Source organism: Rana temporaria, chromosome 6, assembly GCF_905171775.1.
Source record: "Rana temporaria chromosome 6, aRanTem1.1, whole genome shotgun sequence".
NCBI lineage: Eukaryota > Metazoa > Chordata > Amphibia > Anura > Ranidae > Rana > Rana temporaria.
Window position 1 is genome coordinate 3,451,356 of NC_053494.1, and position 20,421 is coordinate 3,471,776.

At 48.1% G+C, this 20,421-nt stretch overlaps 1 protein-coding gene across 2 annotated transcripts in view; it reads left to right on the forward strand.

Moving 5' to 3' along the window:
* The first annotated feature begins 1,955 nt into the window (after positions 1-1,955).
* LOC120942912 (pancreatic secretory granule membrane major glycoprotein GP2-like) overlaps positions 1,956-20,421 on the forward strand; it is a 37,308-nt gene continuing 18,842 nt past the window's right edge. The window contains exons 1-6 of one of the 2 annotated variants that reach the window (XM_040355864.1): positions 1,956-2,033; positions 5,613-5,990; positions 11,807-11,905; positions 14,970-15,178; positions 17,872-18,029; positions 19,037-19,282. In XM_040355864.1, the coding sequence (XP_040211798.1) occupies positions 1,970-2,033; positions 5,613-5,990; positions 11,807-11,905; positions 14,970-15,178; positions 17,872-18,029; positions 19,037-19,282 (1,154 nt within the window). In that variant the 5' untranslated portion in view covers positions 1,956-1,969. The remainder of the gene's footprint in view (positions 2,034-5,612; positions 5,991-11,806; positions 11,906-14,969; positions 15,179-17,871; positions 18,030-19,036; positions 19,283-20,421) is intronic. The other variant, XM_040355865.1, reaches the window with a different exon arrangement.

A 20,421-nucleotide genomic window follows, 5' to 3' on the forward strand; every position in this document is an offset into this window, starting at 1 on the left:
GAATCTCTGATATATCAAACATGTGTCCTGAAAGTAATTTCACGTGTCTATACACCCCCCATAGTTGGGGAGTCAGACCGTTTTGAATTAGGAGTCATGCTCTATAGAGGTGTCTTGGCCCGGCTGTGCGGCTTCCACATCTATGTGCAAATCTATGCAACAAAAAGCTGTTTTGTAACCCAAATCGTTGAGCCACTTTAGTTCGATTCTCTTTTCTTGTGACCAGTAAATATTTCTGCTCATTACCGGCAGAGAGATGTTTTACTACAGATTCGTGAAATACGGGACTGTCCAGTTCTTCCAATAAGTATCCTTTCATTAGATGTCATACAACATAGGAGCGCATGAAGCTAGTGGGCGGAGACATTTCATGTTTATTTTCACTTTCCAAGAAAAGGCAAATTCGTGAAATACGGGACTGTCCAGTTATTCCAAAAATGAGTGGGAATTCTTAATAGTATTCCCAGAATTGATATTCGTTTTTTATTATCCTTTCATTAGCTGTCATACAACATAGGAGGGTATGAAGCAAGTGGCCGGAGGCATGTCGGGCCAGATTCACAAAGAGATACGACGGTGTATCTCCTGATATCTCCTGATACACCATCGTATCTCTGACTTACACTGGCCCAGATTCACGTAGATTTGCTCCTAATTTGCGCGGGCACAGGGCAACGATTTTGCCCTGCGCCCGCGCAAATTAGCGCCGCTGCCCTCGATTCACGGAGCAGTAGCTCCGTGACTTGCGAGGGCGCGCCGGCAAAATTGCCCAGCGTAAGCGAGCGCAATTTAAATGATCCCGTAGGGGGCGGGAATCATTTAAATTAGGCGCGCTCCTGCGGAGAGCGCATGCTCCGTCGGGAAACTTTCCCGACGTGCATTGCGGCAAATGACGTCGCAAGGACGTCATTTGCCTCTAAGTGAACGTGAATGGTGTCCAGCGCCATTCACGTATCACTTACGCAAACGCCGTGAAATTCAAATTTCACGGCGCGGGAGCGTGGCTATACTTTAGCACAGGCTGCCCCTGCTATTAGAAAGGGCAGCCTTGCGCTAAAGTAGCCGTACGGAAACTCCGTACCTGGCTTGCGCGGGGCCCGCGCAAGCTTGTGAATCAGTGGTAGTATGCAATTTGCATACTACACGCTGATACACAATGGGAGCGCCCCCTAGCGGCCCCCGCAAGAATGCAGCCTAAAATCTGCGAGGCATAAGAGCTGCAGCTGGTGTAACGAGGTTCCTGAATCAGGAGCACTCGTTACACCGGAGCAAGTCAGCAATTGCGCTGTGTAACTCATGGTTACACGGGCGCAATTGCTTTCTGAATCTGGGCCACCGTCGTATCTCTGACTTACACTGGTCCTATCTATGCGCCTGATTCATAGAATCAGTTACGCATAGATATGGCTAAGATCCGACAGTGTTACACTGTGTTACACTGTCGGATCTTATTTTCAATTTGAAAATGGCGCCGGGGGCGTTCCCGCTGATTTACGTTGAATAATATGTAAATCAGCAAGATACGCAAATTCACGAACGTACGCGGACCCGACGCAGTGTTCTTACAACGTTTCCGTAGCGGCTTTCCCGGCATATACTTACCCCTGCTTCTATGAGGCACAGCCAATGTCTAGAGATCCGCTGATCTACGTGAATCTGGCCCTTCATGTTTATTTTCACTTTCCAAGAAAAGGCAAATTCGTGAAATACGGGACTGTCCAGTTATTCCAAAAATGAGTGGGAATTCTTAATAGCATTCCCAGAATTGATATTCGTTTTTTATTATCCTTTCATTAGCTGTCATACAACATAGTAGGGTATGAAGCTAGTGGCCGGAGGCATTTCATGTTTATTTCCATGTGCAGGAAACAGTATAAAAGTAAAGCAGAAAAGCAGAAGATCACATTTGTGAAGAAATCTTTGTTGGGAGAAGTTTGTGCTGATGAAAGATCAGAAAGAAGATTCTACAATGAGAAGGATGATGTCTCTTCTCCTCCTCCTGGTCCTGCTGGGTGCTCCTCATGGGATGGCTGGTGAGTAGATTCAGGTCATCTGATGGGATAAATATTAGGGTTCCCACCTGTGCGGTCCCTCCTGCCCCCTCTCTCTCTCTCTCCTGCCCCTCTCTCCCCCTCTCTCCTGCTCCCCTCCCTCTCTCTCTCCTGCCCCCCTCTCTCTCTCTCTCCTGCCCCCCTCTCTCTCCTGCCCCCTCTCTCTCTCCTGCCCCCCTCTCTATCCCCCCTTTCTCTCCTGCCCACCCTGCCTCTCTCTCCTGCCCCCTCTCTCATGCCTCTCTCTCTCCTGCCCCCTCTCTCATGCCCCTCTCTCTCTCCTGCCTCTCTCTCCTGCCCCCCTCTCTCTCTCTCCTGCCTCCCTCCCTCTTTCTCTCTCTCCTGCCCCCCTCTCCCTCTCTCTCCTGCCCCTCTCCCTCTCTCTCCTGCCCCCCTCTCCCTCGCTCTCTCCTGCCCATCTCCCTCTCTCTCCTGCTCCCCTCCCTCTCTCTCCTGCCCCTCTCCCTCTCTCTCCTGCCCCCTCCCCTCTCTCTCCTGCCCCCCCTCTCTCTCCTGCCCCCCTCCCTTTCTCTCCTGCCCCCTCTCTCTCCTGCCCCTCTCCCTCTCTCTCCTGCCCCTCTCCCTCTCTCTCCTGCCCCCTCCCTCTCTCTCCTGCCCCTCTCCCTCCTGCCCCCCTCCCTCTCTCTCCTGCCGCCTTCCCTCTCTCTCCTGCCCCTCTCCCTCTCTCTCCTGCCCCCCTCTCCCTCTCTCTCCTGCCCCTCTCCCTCTCTCTCCTGCCCCCTCTCCCTCTCTCCTGCCCCCCTCCATCTCTCTCATGCACCCTCCCTCTCTCTCCTGCCCCCCTCTCCCTCTCTCTCCTGCCCCCTCCCTCTCTCTCCTGCCCCCCCCTCTCTCTCTCTCTCTCTCTCACCTTCCCCTTTTTTACCTCCTTCCACCCACCTCTTTCCCTCCTCAGGGGGTGGGGGCCCCAATAATTTTTTAACAGCAGCCCTGGGAATGAATGCTCCAGCTCCCACACTTCCTGGCTCGAAGCAACTCTAGGTAAGGCAATCTAAAGGAGGGTCTTTCAGGGCAGGGGACACTGATGTGGGGGGGGGGGGTCCCTGATCTAATCGAGAGAGGGGGGACCGATAAAATGGAAGGGGAATCTGAGCTAATGGGGGAAGCCTGTGGGGAGGGGGGTTCTAACTGCTGTTGACCACTTGGAGACCCCCTATTATATCAGCACCCCCCTACTTAGAGACCTTTATTAGATAAGGGAAACTCTCTTTATATAAGCACCCCCTTTAGAGACCCACATTATGATATAAGGATCAGTGTGTCCTTATATCACCCCCCTCTTTAGAGACACCCATGTCACCTTACATCAACACCCCCTTAAAGACTGGTCTCTAAAGAGAATCTGATATAGGGGACTCTGATATAAACAAAATGCCTAAAAAACTAAAATTTAAACATGCAGTGCAACCTCCCACTATAATTATATTAATTCAAATGTGCAAAAATGTATTGTGAATGATGGTGGAAACCCCCAAGGATAATCAAAGTATTAATACCCTCCAATCTTATTTAAACTTACAATATATATTGTTCAATCCCCACACACATATAATAGTGTATGAATAGAGGTGTAAATCCATCCCACAATGTGCTGTGATAATATCCAATGTATCTAACTCAAAAGATGATTAGGGTGTCCGTTTATGAAGCAGTGAATTCTATTCACTGCTTTGTTCTCCGGCTATCACAGTGAAGATTTTTCTCCTCTGTGTGCCGGTTTATCAAGCGGAGAAGATCGCTTCACCCTCGGAGGAGAACACTGGAGAACGGCCCCTGATACTGGAATCTCGTGAGACTCTACGAGATTACAGTACCAGAAATCCACAGAAACACAGAGATATCAGTTTATTGAGCGGTGATAAATTATCACCGCTCATTACACTGACAGACCGCGTGGTCAATGTAATTAAAATAACGAGCCCCACTACATTATATATATATATGTGTATATGTATGTATGTATGTGTACATAAATATTACAGGGGGACATGGTTACAGTGTTGGGGGGTCTGAACGAGGTAGAAGGAAGTTAAAAATCTTCCTCCTCAGAACCCCGGGATTCTCGCTTCACTAACTGCTTCACCAGCTCTGAGATGGTGAATCGGGGAGTGTGAATTCTGACACAGATCGCCAGTGAAGCTCTCAGGCCCCGTACACACGACAGAGTTTCTCGGCAGAATTCACTGAGAAACTCGGTCAAAACCCGGATTCTGCCGAGAAACTCTGTCGTCTGTACAGTTTTGGCTCGATGGAGCCGCCGAGGAGCTCGACGAGAAAATAGAGAACATGTTCTCTATTTTCTCGTTGTTCTATGGGAGAAGGCGTCCCGCCGAGCTCCTCGGCGGCTTCATCCCAGAACTCGACGAGGAACTCGACGTGCCAAGCACGTCGAGTTCCTCGGCCGTGTGTACGGGGCCTCAGATCACAGCTTCATAAACTGCCCATTTCTGTGTCAGTCTATGAGACTTCACTGGCCCAGATTCAGGTAGCAATTGCGCCTGCGTAACCATAGTTACGCCAGCGCAATTGCTGACTTGCGCCGGCGTAACGAGTTCTCCTGATTCAGAGAACTCGTTACGCCGACTGCAGCCTAAAATCTGCGTGGCATAAGGCTCTTATGCCACGCAGATTTTAAGCTGCATTCTAGCGATGACCGATAGGGGGCGCTCCCATTGTGATCTGTGTATAGTATGCAAATTGCATACTAACACCGATTCACAATGTTGCGCGAGCCCTGCGTACGCAAATTACGTAGTTTGCGTACGTCGGGTTTCGCGTAAGGTTACACATCCTAATAGCAGGCGCAGCCAATGCTATAGGATACCCGGCGTTCCCGCGTTGCGACGTTCGAATTTTACATCGTTTGCGTAAGTGAATCGTGAATGGCGCTGGACGCCATTCACGTTCACTTTGAAGCAAATGACGTCCTTGCGACGTCATTTGCCGCAATGCATGTCGGGAAAGTTTCCCGACGGAGCATGCGCTCTACGCTCGGCGCGGGAGCGCGCCTAATTTAAATGATTCCCGCCCCCTGCGGGATCATTTACATTGCGCGCGCTTACGCCGGGCAATTTTGCCGGCGTGCCCTAGCAATTTACGAAGCTACTGCTCCATGAATCGAGGGCAGCGCAAATTATTTGCGGGGGCGTAGGGCAAAATCGTTGCCCTGTGCCTCCGCAAATAATGCGCAAGTCGTACCTGAATCCGGGCCACTGTGTGTAGAGATAATCGGCGGGAGAACAAATTCAAACACTTCTCCCCCGAATATCTCTGTTTCATAAACTGTTTATGGGCTGTGATCACTGGTGATCCCTGGGATCACCGCTCTTCACTGCTTCATAAACGGACACCTATAAAATGGATATTATCACGGCACATTGTGGGATGGATTTACACCTCCATTCATACACTATTATATGTGTGTGGGGATTGAATAATATGTATGTTTAACCACTTGCTTACTGGGCACATATACCCCCCTCCTGCCCAGGTGAAATTTCAGCTTCCGTCGCTTTAACTGACAATTGCTTGTGCTTTTAGCAGATTCTGATCCTTGTGTGACCCGCACCGTTCTTGATGAGCCCTGGAGAAGCACAAGCAACACACAAGACTTCGTCCCCTCCCCGAACTGTGATATTTCCAAGAACGGATGGTATCAGTTTGTTGGCAGTGGAGGTGTTCGTATGCCGCAATCCTGTGTACCCATAAATAGTTGTAATACAAACGCTCCAATGTGGATGAATGGAACACACCCAGTCTTGGAAGACGGCATCGTGAGTCGCACGGCTTGTGCCAATTGGAATGAAAACTGCTGCTCCTGGACATCAACCATCCAGGTTAAGGCGTGTCCCCAGGGATATTATGTGTACAAATTAACTGGAACTCCACAATCAGCGTGCTCGTTGTCCTATTGTACAGGTAAGTGACTCGTTTCCTTTTCCTTGTTTTTTTTTTTTTTTTTACCTATTAAGGTTTAACCCCTTGCTTACTGGGCAGATACACCACCTTCCTGCCCATGCAAAATTTCAGCTTCCGGCACTGCGTCGCTTTACCTGACAATTGCGCGGTTGTGCGACGTGGCTCGTCCTTTTTCCCCACAAGTAGAGCTTTCTTTTGGTGGTATTTGATCACCTCTGCGGTTTTAATTTTTTGCGCTATAAACAAAAAAGAGCGACAATTTTGAAAAAAAATACAATATTTTTTACTTGTTGCTATAATAAATATCACAATTTAAAAAAAAACACATTTTGTTTCCTCAGTCTAGGCCGATACGTATTCTTCTACATATTTTTGGTAAAAAAAAAAAAAATCGCAATAAGCGGTTTGCGCAAAAGTTATAGCGCCTACAAAATAGGGGACAGAATTATTATTTTTTATTATTTTTTTTTTTTACTAGTAATGGCGGCGATTTTTATTGGGACTGCGACAGAATGGCGGACACATCGGACACTTTTGACACATTTTTGGCGCCATTCACATTTATACTGCGATCAGTGCTATAAATATGCACTAATTACTGTATAAATGTGACTGGCATTGAAGGGGTTAACACTAGGGGGTGAGGAAGGGGTTAAATGTATTCCCTACATAGTGTTCTAACTGTGTGGGGGAGGGGGACTGACTGGGGAGGTGACCGATCTGTGTCCCTATGTACAAGGGACACAGATTGGTCTCCTCTCCAGAGACAGGACGCTGTCTCTGTGTGAGCCGGCAATGAGAGATGATCTCATATGTTTACATATGAGATCATCTCTCATTGGCCGCACAGATCGCATCGCAAACGGCCACTCTGATTGGCCGTTCGCAGCGATCTGTGATTGGCTTTGTCCAAGGGACACGGCCAACACAGAGTTTCCCCGCTGCGCGCTCTGGAGCACGCGCGGGGAACGTGCTAGTGACAGGCCGTCAATTGACGGCTTGTTGGATATTCAGATCCGCGCTGAAGCCGTCATTCGGCTATAGCGTGGATCTCAAGAGGTTAAATAAGATTGGAGTGTATTAATACTTGGATTATCCTTGGGGGTTTCCACCATCATTCACAATTATTGAGGTTGTGCTGCATTTTTTCAATTGTTATTTTTGGGGGTTTTTAAGGGGAGCATTGATATAAGGGAATTCTGATCTAATGGGTTCCTCTATGGGGGGGGGGGGCCCTGTATTATGGAGGGCATAATACTGACCCCTATATTAAGTGGGTGACATTGCCACATTATTTCTCTCCTCCAGGTCTTATAGAGTGTAGCACAAAAAAGTTTGCCGTGTGCCGCTAAAGTGTTCGGGTTTGGCTTGAAGAAAAGGTGGCAACCCTAGGTCTGGGTGGGAGGGTTAGGGGTGGTCTATGGCATAGTGATTGATGGTGGAGAACAGAAACCTAATGGAGGACCTCCTAGATCTACTCCTCAATAAAACATCTACAGACCCAACAAGCGAGGTGTAGATCCTGTAGATGTGTAGCAGTGTACCCCAAGAATCAGAATTAGTACTGGTGTACCCCAAGGCTCAGTGATATTAGTGGTGTACCCCAAGGTCCAGTGTTTTTAGTGGTGTACCCCAAGGCTCAGTGTTATTAGTGGTGTACCCCAAGGTTCAGTGTTATTAGTGGTGTACCCCAAGGTCCAGTGTTTTTAGTGGTGTACCCCAAGGCTCAGTGTTATTAGTGGTGTACCCCAAGGTTCAGTGTTATTAGTGGTGTACCCCAAGGTTCAGTGTTATTAGTGGTGTACCCCAAGGTTCAGTGTTATTAGTGGTGTACCCCAAGGGCCAGTGTTATTAGTGGTGTATCCCAAGAATCACAATTAATAGTGGTGTACCCCAAGGTCCAGTGTTATTAGTGGTGTACCCCAAGGCTCAGTGTTATTAGTGGTGTACCCCAAGGTTCAGTGTTATTAGTGGTGTACCCCAAGGGCCAGTGTTATTAGTGGTGTACCCCAAGAATCACAATTAGTAGTGGTGTACCCAAAGGTCCAGTGTTATTAGTGGTGTTTCCCAAGGCTCAATGATATTAGTGGTGTACCCCAAGGCTCAGTGATATTAGTGGTGTTTCCCAAGGTCCAGTGTTATTAGTGGTGTACCCCAAGGTCCAGTGTTATTAGTGGTGTACCCCAAGGTCCAGTGTTATTAGTGGTGTACCCCAAGGCTCAGTGTTATTAGTGGTGTACCCCAAGATTCAGTGTTATTAGTGGTGTACCCCAAGGTCCAGTGTTATTAGTGGTGTACCCCAAGATTCAGTGTTATTAGTGGTGTACCCCAAGGTCCAGTGTTATTAGTGGTGTACCCCAAGGTCCAGTGTTATAAGTGATGTACCCCAAGATTCAGTGTTTTCAGTGGTGTACCCCAAGGTCCAGTGTTATTAGTGGTGTACACCAAGATCTATTGTTATTAGTGGGGTACCCCAAGGTCCAGTGTTATTAGTGGTGCATCCCAAGGTCTAGAGTTATTAGTGGTGTCGCTCAAGGTTCAGTGTTATTACACTTTTAGCTATACAGAAAAAAATAGTGGGGTCCCAGGTCTACTCCTGTCAGTTGATGCTGAAAAAGCGTTTGACAGGGTAGACTGGGGCCTCATGTTTAGTACTTTAGAAGAAATAGGAATAGGACAGGAGGGCCACACACGGGGTGGTGGGACGACTGCCCAGGTGAAAGGCACAGAGTGGCGATGACCACAATCAATGGCGTCCGCACCTTAAATACCCCCTCAGCATGCACAGCGAAGCGATCAACCCTTCTGATTGGCTACCGAGGAGAAGTATCCACAGGACCCTGATTCTACTGCTGCCACCTACCGTCTGGGGGTGACTGGAGTCCCCAGACAGCAGCATAGGCACCCAGTACAGCCAGGGCTGGAACAGAGGCCTTAAATTTAGCCATTAACCTGGTCAGAGTCAATTAACTCTCTGACCCCCTTCTAAATTTACAACAGCACCTGCTATAAAAGTAGCCAGTAGCTACATATATATACCCCATATATAGCAGCATATAACACACACTTTTCCCCCCTTAAAATCAGGGGAAAATTGTGTGTGAGTGTTATACGCTGATCCCTGCTGTCTGAGGGAAGACGAGCGAGTGCCGTTGAATTACATAGAGCCGTGATCTCCTTCCTGTGTATCCAGCAGATGGACACAGATCAGGCTGCACTGAAGCTGCAGATGGGCACATATCAGGCTGCACTGAAGCTGCAGATAGACACAGATCTGGCTGCATTGAGGCTGCATATGGACACTGATCTGGCTGCATTGAGGCTGCAGATGGACACAGATCTGGCTGCATTGCTGAACCCCTGTGTTTACACCCCATCATTACACACAGAGCTCCACGTCCCTGCTCAGTTACTGGGCACGCGCATCATGTTCCCAGTAACACGCCGGGTGCACGCGCCCCCTAGTGGCTGTGAAAGACGAGGACGTCATATGACGTCCTGTCAGAACAATAGAACTATCGTGCCGCCGTCAATTGGTTAAAGTCCTCCAGGTTGCAAAATATCTGGAGGTGGCAAATCAAGATTAACAGAATTTGCAGAATGTTCTTGAGTTTTCTGTGTTTTTGTTGGTTTTAGTGTAACTAAGGCCCCTTTTACACTGGGGCGTTTTTCGGGCGTTATTCAAGCGTTTTTCAGGCACTTTGGTGTTTAAAAAAAAAGCATCTGTAAAGTGCCGGAAAGAAGCTACATCTGCAATCCCAATGTGAAAGCCAGAGTGCTTTCAGAGCCCTTTCACGCTGCCAGCGCCTGAAAAACTTTGGTAAAGCTAAGACTCCTTTCACACCGGGGCTTTTCAGGCGCTTTGGCGTTAAAAAAAGCTCCTCAAGGAAGGGGGCTTTAGGAGCCGTGGATTCAACGCTCTTAAAGCGCTGCAAAGAAGCTGCTTGCTGGACTTTCTTTGACGCCCTGCCAGCGCAGTGCCTCGGTGTGAAAGCACTCGGGCGTTCACATTGGAATTGCAGATGCAGCTTCTTTCAGGTGCTTTACAGTTTTTTAACGCTAAAGCGACTGAAAAACACCCCAGTGTGAAAGGGGTCTAAATGTAGGCAAACCACTGCGCTTAAAAGGGGTTGTAAAGCTTTGTGTTTTTTCACCTTAATACATCCTATGCATTAAAGTCGATGTAAAGCCACTCTCATCAATTCTAAAGTACTGCCATAGTGGTGATCTATAAGGATGTACATGCCTCCTGCATGTATCCTTACATGTCAAATGTCCCCCCATTTAGCTTTTTGAAACCCCAAAAAAGTCCAGATTCAGTGGGCAGGTCTGTTGATCGGCACTCGGTGGGCAGAGTCATGATGTCAGCAGACTCCCCGCCCATCTCTACACTCCCCTTGGCCAGAGTGTGCACAGGAGAGGCAGAGCGCGCTCACGGCCCCCTGTGATTTGAGTAAACACACATGTCCCGTGACAGTCAGGGATGAGCGCTGCGACGGGATAGCTTGGAGCACGACCCCCCCCCCCCGCATGGCTTTTCATCATCTGCTTCTCCTCCTCCCTCCCGCGGCTTTCACCTGAAAAGCCATGCAGGGGGAATCAGGGCTCACAGCTGTCCCCGTTGCAGCGATCATCCCAGAGTGTCTTCCTCCTGCTCTAGCACCCTGTTCTCCTCCACCCTCGATGTCGTCCCCCTCCGTGTGTCCACACCCCCCCTCCGCTGTATCTTACTCCTCCGCCCCCTCGTCCTTCTCTGTGTGTCCACCTCCCCCCTGCGTGTCTTCATTCTCCGCCCCCCCCCCCCTCGTCCTGCTCCGTGTGTCCACCTCATCATCCGCAGCCTCCGGCTTTTCTCTCCTCTCCTGTGGGCTGTGAGGGGGATCTGTCAGGATGGAGAGCAGAGACAAGGGCTGGTATGTCAATTACTAGTCCCTTGCAACAAGGTGGGGGGGGGGGGGCTGGGAGAGAGAAAAACAGCTAGGCTGGGAGAGAGGAAACAACAGGGCTGGGAGATTACAGCGGGCAGCACTACCTAGATAGGAGAATTGGCATATAGAGAAGCCGATCCCCCTCCATTTCCCTCCTGCAGCCGGCATCTCCTCCTCTTCCCTCCAGCAGGCATTCAGCAACTGCAGGGGGTCAGTTTCTGTACATGCCGCTGTCTTGTTAGGACTGGCCATGGCTGCACCCTAGGCGGCGGCCTAGTTTGTCTAGTGGTAGCACCGACCCTGGATATAACCCTAGGAATGTTTGTTCTGTGTCTTTCTATAGCAGAGATATGTCACACATTTCTACTCCTATACTTTCCCTTTGTAATTGTCAGGAACAATGAATCAGACTGATACAGAAGTGCAGTAAAAAAAAAAAAATCACACTTTTTTAATAAAATAGTAAAATGGTATAAACAGAACAAACATAGTTAAAACATAGCCAGGCTTTGGTAACCAGAGTGGGAAGTCGGAACAAGCCAGTGAAACAGGAACCCAGAGATGAGCAGTAGAGGCAGCAAACAGGATCAGGAGGCAAGAAGGGAAGTCAGCCAGGCAAAAGTCTTTAACAAGAAAACACAGCAGAGAGTATCCGGATATGTTGACCAGGCGAAGGCACAGGAGATCTGATCCAGGCAGTTTAAATAGCCAGCAGGGCTAGCTGACGAGCAGGAAATGAAGACAAGGTGCGTCACCGTGGAAAGAATACTGGCAATTAACTGACAGCTGAGCGCTGAGAAGGGAGGGCTGAGCCCAGTCCTGACAGTTATACTGTATGTTTCTTATGGTTGCATTATTAAACAATTTTTTTTCCCTGTTTCTTGGTAGACCCACTTACAGCTCGAGACCTTTGTGCAGCAGATGAGGAATGGAAGACGGGGGACAAAGGTGACAGATGTTACTGCAAGGATCAATATAAAGTTTCCAGTAAGTACAGTATATGTGAGTTAGAAGTGGATCTCACTGTTCCCTTAAGCTGCGTACACACGATCAGTCCATCCAATGAGAATGGTCTGATGGACCGTTTCCATCGGTTAACCGATGAAGCTGTCTGATGGTCCATCGCGCCTACACACCATCAGTTAAAAGAACGATCTTGTCAGAACGCGGTGACGTAAAACACAACAATGTGCTGAAAAAAATGAAGTTCAATGCTTCCAAGCATGCGTCGACTCGATTCTGAGCATACCTGGATTTTTAACTGATGGTCGTGCCTACTAACAATCGGTTTTGACCTATCAGTTAGGAATCCATCGGTTAAATTTAAAACAAGTTGCCTTTTTTTAACCGATGGATAAATAACCGATGGCACCCACACACGATCGGTTTGGTCCGATGAAAACGGTCCATCAGACCATTTTCATTGGTTTAACCTATCGCGTGTACGCGGCCTTACAGTTCTAGCCATTCAATAAACATTGAAATGTATTTACCTAAATCCTCACCTCCTAAGAGCAGAGGAAATGTTGTGTGTTGTGTAATAGCAGCTTTTTAGTTTCTGTGATACGAAATGTGTACTTACAAACTGCCCACCAATATCCACCGTGTCCCACGTCACCTGATCCACCACTCCAATCCCAACATGGGACAGACTCCCCAAACATCTGACATATTTTAAGGGGAGTCCTCTCTTCCTCAGGGCTCTTCCCCAGTCCTTAGAGAGCTGGAAGGTCTGTAGATCTAAGGTCCACCACTGCCATGACATCCACCTTAAAGGGGAGTTCCAGGCATTTTTCATGTTTATTAAAAGTCAGCAGCTACAAAAAGTCTAGCTGTTGGCTTTTAATAAACATGCACTCACCTGCTCCACGTTCCAGCGACACGCAGGCCGGAGCTCCGCTCCTCTCCCCCCTCTCCGGCTGGCGTCCTCATTGCTACTGTGGGCACCCGGCCGTGACAGCTTTCGGCTTCACCGCCGGGCACTCACTGCGCATGCACGAGTGCCGCTATGCTGTCTGATTGGAAAGGCGATCGCCTGGGACCTGTCACTTGTCCCAGGCGATCGCCTAAGGGAGGGGCCGCCGAAAGGCGATATAACGTATCGTCTTAGCGGCCCATTGGGGGAAGAAGGAAGTGGGACAGGATGTCACATTTCTCCTGAAGCCCCCACTCCCCCCCCCCCCCAAAAAAAATGACATGCCAAATGTGGCATGTAAGGGGGCGAGGAGTGGATTAAGCGGAAGGTTGTTTTTTTTGAAGACCAACAACCCTAGAAATTCATATCATGTAATTAATAGGTTAAAACAGCGCTTGAAGGCGAGAAGAAAAACGGTGGTAAGGTGCCCTATGACGGGCGAGTCCAAACAAGCACAAACAAAATGTTATGATTCTGCTTCCCTCAAATGTGACACTCACCAAATAAATCTAATAAACAGCTTTGGTGTATAAAGATTAGACGCGTGCATTCATTTTCGTCCGAATGCATGTTCGTCCGAATTTCGGGTATTTTCATTATCGTCTTAACAAATGAAAACGAGCGCGCAGAATCCGAAATCCGAAAGATCCGACATGAAAAAAAAAATGCTTTCTTTTCGTTTTTGTTGCGACAACAGTTCGATATAGATAGACAGTGACAATGTCACAGTGCCATAGACAGTGTACAGGGCGCACACAATGTCAACACCCAAAGCCGATCTCTCCCTCGGCTCTCGGATCCTGCCGCCGCCATCTTCGGTAAGGTAATCAGGAAGTGAAGCTTTATGGCTTCACTTCCTGGGTCCTTACTGCGCATGCGTGAGTCGCGTTACACGATCCAAATGGTCCCGACTGTCTTCTGGGACCTGCGTGTCTCCCAGAAGGCAGTGGGGGGGCAGGAAGTGGCGTAGATACCCACAGATAATGCAGCTTTCTATGCCCGGAAGCGAGAGAAAATACCTGTATTTAACAGGTATCTGCTCCCCCTGAAATGTGACACCGGAGGGGGGGAGGGTTCCCGAAAAGCTGAAGTTCCATTTTTGGTTGGAACTCCGCTTTAAGGCTGGGTTCACACTGTAGAACACATCGGCTCACAGCGGGAGTCTGGTGTGTCTCCATTCACCGTATTTTGGGCTGAATTCAGACCTGAAACAGACCAAAAGACACACATGACTCCTGTGCAAAGTCACACCGGAGCCGCTGATGAAATGTGTGAACCAACTCCATTGAGAACTGGTTACAAATCCTGCAATGCAAGATGGATGCGGATAGCGTGAACCCGGCCTAATGCCACGTACGGGTACACATCCGTTATTCATGTCATGGAAAAAACGCTGTTTTTCTCGACGCGATTCCTCTCAAGCCTGCCTTGCCTACACATGATCGTGATTAAAAATGCTTGAGCAAAGCGCAGTGACGTACAACACGTACGACGGCACTATAAAGGGGAAGTTCCAGAGGACGTCCGTGATAGGCGGAACACTGAACAGGAAAATTAGTGTTCCGCCTATCACTGAACAGTCTGAGGATTAGGCGTGGCTTTTGAATCATGGATGCCCGCAGCCTGAATCATGGATGCCCGCAGCAAAAAAAATAAGGTAGGGAGATCGTCTTGGCCAGCACAGTAGAGGCATGTGATGGACAGTGAGGGCATGGAATGGCACAGTGGGGGCATGGAATGGCACAGTGGGGCATGGAATGGCACAGCACAGTGGGGCATGGAATGGAATGGCACAGTGGGGCATGGAATGGAATGGGACAGTGAGATTTGAAAACAGCCTGTTTCTGTCAGCGGTTGTGCCTGTCTGCGGTTGTTCTGGCTACCGCTCAGCTTCCAGACAGACTAGTAGGAAGAGGGTCGTCTTATACGGCGAGTATATCCCAAAACCAACATTTTTTCCTGGAAAATTAGGGGGTCGTCTTATATGCCCATACGTCTTATACGCCGGCAAATACGGTATTTCCCTTCTCCATTACATTGAACATATCCGGGTATTATTTGTGTTGTGTGTCTTTTTGGAACGTGGAATGGGACCTCTGAACATTGATGTGATATCTGAACAATTTGTGTGTCAAGGTTTGTCTGAGATGCGTCCTGAGCTGACCTGTGGAGCGAACGAGATGACGGCCTCCTTCCATAAGTGTCAGATGAAGGATTTGAACACCTTTTTGAGTCGGGAGAATATAAAGGACAGCAGCTGCTTCAGCTTTGAGGATAACAGCGCTACAAATACATTTTCAGTCCTGGCCTCTCTACAAGCCGGAGGATGCGGAGTCCAGTCCTCTGTAAGTGCCATGATTATTATTATTTCTTCACTACGTTCATCCCTAAAACTAAGTTAATATAAAACAGGTAAATAAATAAATGTTTGAATAAAGCCTCATACACACGATCGAACTTCCATCTGACTTTTCCGTGGATCTTTGTCTGACGGGGCGTTGGCCGCGAACTTGTTCTGCATACAGACGGCAGAACTTTTTCAGCCAACATTGACCAAACCACGTGTTTTTTCAGCTCTTTACCGCCACCCTTTGGGAAACTTCTGCTATTGTTGTCTGATCTTTAGAATCGAATGACCACGCGTGTTTCTAGTTTGGACTTTAGTCCGATGGACTTGTGTACACGCGATCGGATAATCCTTCATCAGACATTTGTTATCGAAAAGTTTGAGAGCATGCACAGCGAACATTTGTCCGTTGAAAATAATTGTCTGATGGTGCGTAACTATAGACGGTCGGATTGATGGATAAAACATGTCCGTGGGACTGTTGTTGTCGAAAAGTCTGATCGCGTGAATGGGCCTTAAAGTGGATGTAAACCCATTTGTTTAATGTCACAATGTAGAGAATAAGATTTCCTATCATCTGTGCCCAGTCTTGCCACACAGAGTTAAACCAGCGCTGAGCAATCCTCTTTTATTGTTCAGTGAAATAAAACAGACTTCCAGATAAAGACCAAAGTCCTTGCTTGAGTGACAGGTTATTTACATATCTCGTGCACTAGCTTGCAGACATGCACAGCTTTTGTAAAGTGCACAATTCACATCCCCCTCCCCTCTCCTCCTCTCCTTTCCCCTCCCCTCTCCTTCCCTCTCCTCCTCTCCTCTCCTCTCCAGCTCTCGCAGGAATGTCTGTCTTTCCTGTGTTTTGATAAAATGTTTTCAAAATATGGGGTGATCCACAGTTCAGTGTGAACAGCCATCAGAATATACATAGATAAGAAGCTGTGCATGTCTGCAAGCTAGTGCACAATATATGTAAATAACCTGTCACTCAAGCAAGGACTTTGGTCTTTATAGGAAAGTCTGTTTTATTTCACTGAACAATAAAAAGAGGATTGCTCATCGCTGGATTACCTCTGTGTGGCAAGACTGGGCACAGATGATAGGAAATCTTAGTCTCTACATTGTGACATCAAAAAAATGCACAGAGACTTTAAGTCTCAGCTGTGAAATATGTGACTTGTACAAAGTCCTACAATGACTTTTGGGGATTCAAGTGGTTCCTTCAAAAGAGGACGAATCAATAACCAAAGTTTGGTGAGAATCTTGTGTCTTATTACATGTACACACAGCGAATCCCCCACCACACAAAGGGCACGCTTACCAGCTGCACAAGTTCAGACAAAAAAAATCGCAATAAGTGTTTATTGATTGGTTTGCACAAAAGTTATAGCGTCTACAAAATAGGGGATAGTTTTATGGCATTTTTATTAATATATATTTTTTTTACTTGTAATGGCGGCGATCATTACTGCTACATTATGGCGGAAACATCGGACACTTTTGATACCATTTTGGGACCATTGTAATTTTTACAGCGATCAGTGCTATAAAAATGCCCTGATTACTTTAAAAATGACGCTGACAGTGAAGGGGGTTAACCTGTAGGGGGCACTGAAGGGGTTAAAGGGTTAGTAAAGCAAAAAAAAAATTCCTTTAAAATAACAAACATGTCATACTTACCTCAACTGTGCAGCTGTCTCCCCACAAGAACTCACCACAGTCATGCGAGAGAGCTCGCATGGTGGTGAGTATTTTCGGGCGCGCTTCCGTGATACAGCGAGTGGCTATAGCTGCTCACTGTATCACTCAGCCCCGCCCCTCGGCACGCCGCATCACTGGATGTGATTGACAGCAGCGCCAGCCAATGGCTGTGCTGCTCTCAATCTATTCGCTCTAGCCAATCAGGGGCAAGGCTAAGCGGCGAAGAGGATTTCGGGACCGAGCGTGGGACTTTCAAGGGGTCAGGTAAGTAAAAAGGGGGCGGGGCGGCAAAATCAGATGTTTTTTCACCTTAATGCATAGATTGCATTAAGGTGAATTTTTTCCCCTTACAACTGCTTTAAGTGTGACCTAGGGAGTGCTTCTAACTGTTAGGGGGCGTGACTTGCCGTGACACATCACTGATCGCTGTTCCCGATGAGAGGGAGCAGGCGATCAGCGACATGTCACTAGGAAGAACAGGGAGATGTTGTGTTTACACTGACATCTCCCCGTTCTTCAGCTCTGTGACCCGATCGTGGGACACCGGCGGACATCAAGTCTGCGGGTCCCGAGGGCACAGGGTCACCTGCATGCCGTCGGAGGCGCGCACCTGGCCACATGGCTCACAAATTAAAGGTGACGTATATATACGCCCATTTGCACAGCCGTGCCATTCTGTCGACGTAAAAGTACGTGCGGTGGTCGGGAAGCGGTTAAAGGGGAGAATCACAAAAGATGGCCTGGTTATTGGGCAGCCAAATCTTCCGGGGCTGAAGTGAAAAGAGTAACATCCCCAAAATGTGATTCTTCTCCCCAATGTGCTCCACCCACTGACCTCCCCATCATTGGAAACAGATGTTATACTTGGGCAAAAGGGTGGCCTGATTTTAATACAATATGCATTTCACATGAATCAGCAAGACACAAAAATTCTATATTCTAAAAATATAAAATAATAAACGAAATCTGCATTTATGTAACGTTTTTCTGTAGCAAAATGGAAGCCACGTCACATATCGGAGTACGATTTCCACTGATCCGTTCAAGGGAGAGATAATCACGAGGAATGACTCCTTGACCGTAACCGTGTCCTGTGTCTATAAGCTGGATATGATTACAAGTCTGAATCTAGCCCTGAAACCTTTAATCAGGTAAGGAAGATTTATTTCATAGGGTGGAAAGGTTTGAAGGGGACCTGTACTGTAATATATAGACACTGTTATTTTAAAGTCAGACAGCATGATAGAAGGGAAATAACAAAAGAACAAACATGGACCGGCACCTGGCTCAGCCTCTTAGTGATCTGCTGAGATCCTGAGCAAGCTGCTCCCTCCCCCTCCACAGCCCAGTGCTCCAGTGAGCACTGGAGGGGCAGAGCAGACAGTCACAGCTCTCTGCTCAGAGTGGTGAGGAGAACTGAGCGATCAGTGGTGTTTGATTGCTCAGTCCTCAGCCTTAGAGATGGCGGTGGGGGGGGGGGGCAGATGCAGAATCAAACCAATGCTGTCTCCACCCCATATCATGTACCTGGTACTGGAGGGCAATGGGGAGAGAGGGCTTCCCTTGCGGCTAAGTTCCAGACCCCCCTGATGGTGAAAACAGGAAAAGTCAGGCCCAAAGAAGCACAGGTCGCCTGCTGGACTGTATGCAAGAGCTTATGGAGTACAGCTGGTGTGCTGGCGTAGAATCAGCAGACAGGTGACACCGTTAGGTGTTGCAGGATTCAGATAATACTGCGACTGGAGCGTGGTTATGAGCCGGGTTGGTATCAGAGCAGACGTGGTCAGGTGGATAGCTGAAGTCGAACACAGGAATCAACGTACAGGTACGTTGCTTTGCGCGGTCGTGCCATTCTGTCAACGTATATCGGCATTAGCCGAACGGCAAGTGGTTAAAGGCAAGCCTGCCACATACTGCACATTGGTTCTGAACATATTTCTTGTGTGCTTGGTTGTACCCAAAAGATCAGTTTTAAACATTGTCACATGAGTTTGCTTTTTCTATAGTTTTTTTTTTTTTTTTACACAATTCAACAGAAAACAAATCAAAAGCTTCCATCCTTTACAGTATTTATTTGTACGCCGTTTTATGTTCTTTGTATGTGTGGTTATCTTAAAAATAACAAAAAATAACAAAAAGTAATTTTGAACTCTCACAGCTCGGTAAATATCGCAGTTGGTGGGACGGGACAATTCCAGGCCATCATGGTTCTGTATAAAGACAGCAGCTACACCACTCCATATGAAGGGTCACAGGTCTCCTTGTCTTCTAAGACCATCTTGTATATTGGAGTCTTCATTCAGGGTGGAGACACATCGGCGTACGCTCTGGTGATGAGGAACTGCTACGCCACCCCAACACAAGCTGCTAACGACACTCTGAAATACTACATCATCAAAAACAGGTAAACTTGGATGTACAAAGTCAGATACTCCTGGCATTTCTTTCTTCATAACCCAAAAACAAACCACAAGGGGGCGACACTAAGTACAGCATTAAAAACATCTTCAATAAAAGCAGCCAATGGTACTGATCGATGCTGGAGATGCCGGGAGGGACGGGGGACGCTCCTGCATTATTTTTTGGTCATGTCCCAAACTCAAATGATTCTGGAGGATGGTTCGAAAAATTCACGGTGGCACAAACATATGTAATTTACCTGATCGCCTGCATTTAATGCAGCCACCAATATGTAGGTGGTACCACACGTCCTTTGAGAGCCCGTATAGGGGAACACTATTGTGACACAAATAATCCAAAAGCTAGAAATATTTTGAATATTTTGAATCACTTTAGGGAATGTCATCAGGGCGATCTCTCCTCTTTCCGTTTTAGAGGAATAGAATGGTTGTCTCACTCGCCCAGAGGAGGTGACATGGAGAGAATACTATTGGGGAGAGAAGCTGCCACATTCCTGGTGGAGATCCAGCTGGAGAGGGGGCTTCTCTTGCACCTCCTCTCTGACACCCCTGGTAGTAATGACAGGGGGTGAAGGACACAGAGTGGCACAAGGGCCGATGTAATGGATGGCGCTGGCTGAGTTTTGGCAGGAACCAGGTGGCTGGAGAGCACTGGGCAGGCTCTGAGAACGGGAGCTCTGTATCGCTGGGTCAGCTGATGGAGGTGTAGCCGGGATGTAAGCCAGGAGGTCATCGACAGCCGGACAGAGCAGGTACCGAGACGAGAGGCAGAGACAGGACACAGGCCGGATTCGGTACACAGTCAGGCAGCAAGGTGCAGGAACATCAGGCAGAAGCGGAGTCAGACACAAGCCGGATCAGGTAGGCAGGCGGAGGTCAAAGAGTAGGTTCGGGTAAAGCCGGGTCAGACACAGGAAACTTGGATCAGATCGGGTGCCCATACGTGCACGTGCGCACGCCCCCGTACGCGCATGTGCCAAATCAAGTCCTTTGTGCACACGCTGGTGTGCCCGTGCTTGTGCGCAGGTGCACGTCTGTTGGCCGGACTTCTCTTACAGAAGCATTGTGGATTTTTAGATTAAAAACTAGATCGCCTCAGGGGTTTAAACTTGAGGTGGGATCT